The 5,804-nt window shown below is 34.9% G+C and overlaps 1 protein-coding gene across 5 annotated transcripts in view; it reads left to right on the forward strand.

The window, feature by feature from the left end:
* Positions 1-1,320: 1,320 nt before the first annotated feature.
* LOC110033909 (B3 domain-containing protein Os01g0723500-like) overlaps positions 1,321-5,804 on the forward strand; it is a 22,698-nt gene continuing 18,214 nt past the window's right edge. For 2 of the 5 annotated variants that reach the window (XM_020738073.1, XM_020738071.1), the window contains exons 1-4: positions 1,321-1,668; positions 1,745-2,213; positions 2,326-2,421; positions 2,780-2,946. In XM_020738073.1, the coding sequence (XP_020593732.1) occupies positions 1,576-1,668; positions 1,745-2,213; positions 2,326-2,421; positions 2,780-2,946 (825 nt within the window). In that variant the 5' untranslated portion in view covers positions 1,321-1,575. The remainder of the gene's footprint in view (positions 1,669-1,744; positions 2,214-2,325; positions 2,422-2,779; positions 2,947-5,804) is intronic. The other 3 variants (XM_020738070.1, XM_020738069.1, XM_020738072.1) reach the window with 3 other exon arrangements.

The raw sequence follows: 5,804 nt of genomic DNA on the forward strand, positions 1-5,804 counted from the left end.
AAATATTAATTTAAGGTTTACAACCTCAGCTCTACTTAAAATTGATATGTATGAATTTCAGATTTTCCATAAAACCAATCCATATGAATTTCAGGTTTGCATAAAGCCCACTTAAATTAATTTCAGATTTGTATAAAGCCAACCTGCGTAAAACCAAACTGCATAAATTTCAGATATGTAAAAAGCCAAGGTTACTGAGTATTTTAACAAGTCTTTATATTTTTTACCATCCTTTTCAATACGTATTTACACACCTAAAACCCAAATTTCACATTTATAGCATCCAAATCTTTGATGGATATAAAAAAAAACGACATCGTGTAGTCGTAGACATGGAGCCGAGTACCCGTACTCCCGACGTCGATGACGATGCTGAAACAAGGGGGATCAATCCTTTTCGGAGAAAGAAGAAGGTAGAGAAAGAGCAAAACTGCGAAAGCGGCGGGAAAGAAGATCTAGAAGGTAGGATGGTACTGCGTTAATGACGTTCTCCGGTGAATAGGGCCTGAGTAGAGGAAGGAGGAAGACATCATTCACAATCCTTCCTTCCTCCGCTCCTGGATTTCTACACATGACTCGTTGGCATGGTCACAAGCCGAGTGTTCCCCTTCTACGGAGCCATTACCGCTACCACCCCGCCGTGCGTAGTGGAGCTGTGACTCCTCGATTTTGAAGGGAAGGAGAGAAGGAATCGTCTATCACGGACGAAGAAGGAGCCCGGGAAGGCGATCGATGAGCGCCCGCGACATTAGCAAAGGAGTGAAGCTCGCCGCCGTTATAAATGGGGCCGTGGGAGGATAGCGAGACGGAGGGTTGAAATGCTACAGGCGTTTCACGAGAGATAAGTTGCAAAAGGGAGAAGGAAGAATGCGAGGGAGAGTAGATCCGGGGGCGAGCAAAGGGCACAACCAGAAATATTACACTAACGTGATAATTAGACGCAGGACGTAGGCCTCGTCCCTCTTTGCGCTCTATTAAGAAATTTGGATTCGGCGTTTCAGAGCGACACAAAAAAAACAAACCCCCAACGTGTTTTCAAAACGCTGCGGCGGCATTTTCAAAACGCCAAACGGGGCCTAACTTTAGTACCTAATTAGTTTACTCATCAGTTTGAACATTTAAAAAAACCAAAATCACCTTAAAATTATTTAAAAAATTAAAAAGTTTTGATATTATTTTAGGCTAAATCATTCTACGTTAAATAAATCATTTAACATCAATCAAAATCAAGCTCAATCAATTAGATCCATTGACAACATTTATAAAAGTAGAAATATAAAAATCAAGCCAATTTTTCCACTTTCATTGACCTCACTCCTCTTCTTGATGCTTTTCCAAAAACATAATAAAACACTTTTTTTTTTTAATTTTTGCATCTTTACCCTTTCAAATTTATATGTGTGATTTTGGTTTCTGCAATTTTACTTCAAATGAGCACCGAAGGAGAAGGCGGCGAGGATGCCTTATATAGGCCAGCTTTCTTTGTTCCATCCCACCGCCATAAACCCTAAACCCTTGGCTCATGAACCACGTATTTGAATAATTGCAGGGAGAGACAAAGCAGAATCATAGCTAATGGCGAAATTAAACGATTCCCCCGCGTCTCCCCCTTGCCGAAGCTATCACTTCTTCAAAATTTTTTTGCCTAATCTCTCCTCAACGCACCTGGTAAGCCTTTGATCTTTTTCTTCCGAAACATTGCGGTGAATTTTTAATTCGAAGTTCGGCATTGTGTTGTTCGCAGAAGATCCCGCCGGCATTTCAACAGTACGTCGAGGGTCAAGCCCCTGCAAGATTTTACCTTAAGGGCCCGAGCGAGTACGTTTGGGGTGCAGATTTAGTGAAGAAATCGGATGGATTGTTTTTAACAGACGGGTGGGAAAATTTCGCGTTCGACCATGATCTCGTCGCCGGGGACTTTCTCCTTTTCAAGTATAATGGGAGCTTAACGTTTTCTGTGATGATTTTTGATAACTCCGCGTGTGAAAAGGAGGGAGCCTTTTTCGCCCGGCCCACCTGCGATGAGAAGGTTAGCTTTTCCCTGGACGAGAGATTGAAGGAAGAGGAAAAAGAGGAGGCTTTTGTTGCAATGAATCAGTCTTTAAAGAGGAAGAGAACTCTGCTAGACACAAAAAATGATTGCAGGGAGGTTGTCATGGCAACAATGTGGCCAAGGAGAAGGCAGCCTGCAGCCTTGATTTCGGGAAGAATAGGTCAGTTCCCATTTTCAATAATTTCACGCACGTTTTAGTTGAAGGTAATATAGGCATCGGTTATTTTGATATGAGCTACTTGTTTTGAGCCTCTCTTTCTATTGCTAGCAAGGTTCAGAGCGATCTAGGGATACGACCTATCCATTTAACAAAATAATGGAATGCTCACGCGATGCCAACCTTATGCTCTCAGATAAGCGAACTGGTGGTGAGAATTTTTTTTTCCTAGCATTATTTCCAAGTGTTTTATTATGGGGCATTTGCATGCATGCCAGTAGACCGCCCAATTCCTATGTATTTACATATCCAATCCCCCTTTTTTTTTTGCATTTATACCGCCTTTCATATCACATAAAAAAATACTTTTTTTTAAACTTTTTAGCAATACACCTTTTCATCCACGCGTAAGGTGGTTTTATATTTTTTATTTTTGTAAAAGTTGAAGTTTAGATGTTAAAAATGTAAATTTATAAGAATTAAGTGGTACGCGTGCAAGTCTTCCTTTTATTTTTTTTTCAGTATTTATGTACTTTCAATGTTCATATATGATGTTCTACTTGTTGCAGATGGCTCTCAGAAAAAGCAGCAGCACCGAGGCTTTGTATCCCAAAGAAGACCAGTCACACAAGAGGAAAGAGATGATGCTCTTGCAAAGGCACGATCTTTCAAGTCAGACAAACCATTTATGATGATGATTATGAAAGGATCATATGTCTACCATGGCTTTTACTTGGTAATATTTATGTTGATGTCATTTCTTGGTTTTTTTTTTAATGATAACTTAGTGTTCAATTTTTGGGCCATCTATATTCATCTCGGTATGCATGCAATGCACACTCTAAGTTTGTTCCTTTCGTAGAAAATTCTTTCTTTTTATTTTTGCCAACTTATCATTCATGTGTTATGATAATTATGGATGTATACCTCAGAAGTACAAAAAAATGAAGAAATAAGTCTTTGAATATTATTATAGAATTTGAAAGGTGAGATGTTTATTTTTCAAGATAGGTTGCTAAGAGAGGCAACAATAATATGATAGCATTTGAAACATGATCAATTGATAATATTTCAAGATATTTAGGTTGCTAATATTTGCAAATATAATCATTTATTTAAGCCAAACCAGACATAGGATAAGATGGCTTCTATTAAGAAGATTATTACTATGTTCTGTGAGAGTCTAGAAGATCTTAGTCTCGTTCTAAAGTAACGAGGCTTGGTGGTTAAGTGATGAGCTACAAAATATTTTACGAGTGACAAGTATATATTACTTAGCTTTAGAATAGTTATAGGAACGCTAAAAGTAGTACATAAGTGTATTCAACAATGCAAAGCTACGATATTTGATGATAATTGGTTTGATATCAAGAAAGGAAAAATGGTGATATATAAAATATTTGAGGTAAAATAATAATTCTATATAATTTGATCAAATTAGATGCTTTAGAAATGAAGATAGTAAGATCTTACTTAAAACATGAAGGCATTAAGGACCATGGAGATGTGCTGCACAGCATCTTCCTCAGTGTTGTCATTGTTTTCATCATTCTCTAAGTACTTGGGTTTTGTTTGCATTAAGTTTATATCGAGTCTATATTTTTGTACTTAAGACCATTATGTATCCGTTTTTCAAATTTATGTAATCAGATTATGCCACATTATACTTGTTATTATTTATTATTTATTTTTATTTTATGTCAAATTAAGTTTGCATTGCTCATGGCTAGAGTTGATTTTTGCTCTACTCAACATTCATTTGACTAACTTTCTAGCTTTGGCCACTTACTTCCACATTTTCTTTTCACTTTTTCATTCGCTTTTGGTTGTTAATTTCAAGCATATCGGGTCCTCTATCCTTTCATGAATGTTGCCCATTCACTTATAGGTATCTCATGACTATATGCTTTTGACATCATTCACTTTAAAGGTATGAAAATTATTTTAAACTTTGATATACTACGGGAGGTTTTACTTATAAACCCACGAAATCATGTGCTTCTATAACATATATCTCATCAAGTTGTTAGCCATGAGAGTTTGAGCGCAATAGCAATGATATTGTGAGATATACTTTCATTATTTTGGTATCCTTTAAGATAAGTTTGAATAAGCCCTTTGTCCTACACTCCTATAAATGCAAAATATGATTTTATGTATTAGAGGGTGCAATATATTAAATAATTTGTAATATTGAAAATAAACCAAATAAAGATTTTACGCGTGAGAATGCAATAGTAGAAACAATTGTATTATGGTTATATGGTTTATATGGGGTTGAAATCTCTTAAAGAGATATTCGGGTTGAAATCTCTTAAGAGATATTCGGGTTGAACATCTGCATGCATCACGATTGCTACCTATGAACCTCTTTGTAGATGATTGAATCCAACACTAATCATATTTTCATTTAATTTTTTTGATTTGCTAAGAGGATTTACTGAACCTGGCAAGCAGATCAGCTTAACGAGTCTACTAAGAGGATCTATTAAGATAATTTATCAAAAGGAGCTCCTGGGCAGATTGGCATGAAGAAACTGTTGCCAGATCGAAGATATTTATGTATATAAATTATTGATTTTAAAATTTAGTCAACTATTAAGTCAAGCATTATTGAAATGAGAATATTAAGATGGATATATGATAAATTTTGAAATGATAGAATTATTTTATTAAAAGAATAGTTGATGTGAATCTATTGAAAATTGGATAACCAAAAATATGTTTAGGTGGCTTGAACATGTACAAAAAAAAAAAGAAGAAAAAATTATACAAAATGTATCATTAGTTGAGCTGATAGAAGTAGTATTAGAGGATTAGGAAAGAGAATGGGCTGATCTAATTAAAATGGATAGAAGTTGTCTTAATTGCAAAAAAAGTAAATTTAACAACTTATTTAGCACTTATCAACATCGAATAAAGAAATGAGAATTTACAAAGCCCAATTCAGTAGTTCAGATATGAATAATAATGATGATAATGTGTCAAAATTCATGTGAGTTTCTGTAATATATCCTATATAGGATAAGGAGCATGTTGCGACAACTATGTATAGAAGACCTAGTGAACTAATTTAAAAATCTAAATGCTCTTATTATCCTTGATGTTTACAATGATAAGTTTTAAAATAAAAGAATGATGCCTCCTTGTTGTATGTTCCTTTTCTATGGAAATACAAATAACTAGTGGAGACTGCAATGCCTTTGAGCTTTGTTGCTGTCGTTGTTTGCCCATTCTTCTCCTCAATGACTATGGTTTTTGCACTTGCCTCCATAATATTTTTCACTTAAAAAAATGTTCTTGTTGTACATCTTAATGAATTCCGAAGGCATATTTCGACTACATATTTTATGGCAATTGATTTGTACTCCAAAATTTATTGGTCTATATTCTCTTAAAAATCTATGATATGGTTTTGCGCTAAATTGTTGTACCATTATTTCTATTATTGCATTCAAATCCACTTTTCATCATTGTTTTGAAAATAATGCTTTCCAATTTCTAATAAATTTCAATCTTAACTGGTCATAATTTTAGATAACACATTAGTGCATTTGTAAACAATCTTAATAGAGCAATATATATATATATATA

Source organism: Phalaenopsis equestris, unplaced genomic scaffold (genome assembly GCF_001263595.1).
Source record: "Phalaenopsis equestris unplaced genomic scaffold, ASM126359v1 Scaffold001307, whole genome shotgun sequence".
In the NCBI taxonomy this organism is placed as follows: domain Eukaryota; kingdom Viridiplantae; phylum Streptophyta; class Magnoliopsida; order Asparagales; family Orchidaceae; genus Phalaenopsis; species Phalaenopsis equestris.